At 48.3% G+C, this 1,228-nt stretch overlaps 1 protein-coding gene across 1 annotated transcript in view; it reads right to left on the bottom strand.

Moving 5' to 3' along the window:
- Positions 1–1,228, bottom strand: part of CCDC69 (coiled-coil domain containing 69) — a 35,550-nt gene that overhangs the window by 13,038 nt on the left and 21,284 nt on the right. The window contains exon 4 of the mRNA XM_010850593.1: positions 840–927. Within this exon, the coding sequence (XP_010848895.1) occupies positions 840–927 (88 nt within the window). The remainder of the gene's footprint in view (positions 1–839; positions 928–1,228) is intronic.

The raw sequence follows: 1,228 nt of genomic DNA on the forward strand, positions 1-1,228 counted from the left end.
AGATAGCATATTCAAAAGCAGAGACATTACTTTGCCAACAAAGGTCCGTCTAGTCAAGGCTATGGTTTTTCTAGTGGTCATGTATGGATGTGAGAGTCAGACTGTGAAGAAAGCTGAGTGTCGAAGAATTGATGTTTTTGAACTGTGGTGCTGGAGAAGACTCTTGAGAGTCCCTTGGAGTGCAAGGAGATCCAACCAGTCCATCCTAAAGGAGACCAGTCCTGGGTGTTCATTGGAAGGACTGATGCTAAAGCTGAAACTCCAATACTTTGACCACCTGAATGGAAGAGTTGACTCATTGGAAAAGACTCTGAGGCTGGGAGGGATTGGGGGCAGGAGGAGAAGGGGACAACAGAGGATGAGATGGCTGGATGGTATCACTGACTCGATACACATGAGTTTGGGTGAACTCTGGGAGTTGGTGATGGACAGGGAGGCCTGGCGTGCTGCAGTTCATGGGGTCACAAAGAGTCAGACACGACTAAGCAACTGAACTGAACTAAACTGAAGCATAGAGCTGTCGTCATTGTGGGGAAGAAACATGGGTATTTAAATATTCTCCTATTTGTCTAGGTTTTCCAACTTTCCTATAATGAATACAGATTGTTTCTTAAAATGGAAAGGAAAAACACCTCTCAACTAAGGTAAAACAAAGCATGGGGTCAAATATTGTAAGCCTGAAAGGACAAGTCTTAGGACCCTGCAGACTCCAGTCCTGAAGTGACAATTGCTTAGGGACCAGAGGTGGGTGGGAGGGGAAAATGGGAGTCCCACGTGAGCTCGGCAGGTGGAACAGAAGGAGTCTGGTCCACAGCCTTCCAAGTGCATCTTGTCCTTACCTCGCAGGGCCTCCGCATGCTCTCCCTCTAGGACTTTTCGCTGTTCATTCAGTTTCTCTCCAAGTTCTAGCTCCCTCTCCTTCTCCACCTGGAGGCAGAGGGTCCCGAGCAGAATGAGATTCAGTAGGTTCAGGGCAGCCTGACTTATCCACCTACCACCCCTGGAGCCTTTTGGAGATTGGTGATCAGAGTCCCCCCAGCCCCAGTGATCTGAGTGATGGAAATAATGCGTACATTCCTATGAGGGCGCAGAGAGGGCACAAGGCCTCCAAGACATAGCTGATGTGACTGACTTCTCCCTCTTTAGGGCTTAAGAGGGGGCTTCCAGAGATTTACCATGTGGAAAGAGATTTTGGAGTCTTCTAATCCTGATGCCATTGAAGGCAGAA

Source organism: Bison bison, unplaced genomic scaffold (assembly GCF_000754665.1).
Source record: "Bison bison bison isolate TAMUID 2011002044 unplaced genomic scaffold, Bison_UMD1.0 scf7180017864291, whole genome shotgun sequence".
NCBI classification, from domain to species: domain Eukaryota; kingdom Metazoa; phylum Chordata; class Mammalia; order Artiodactyla; family Bovidae; genus Bison; species Bison bison.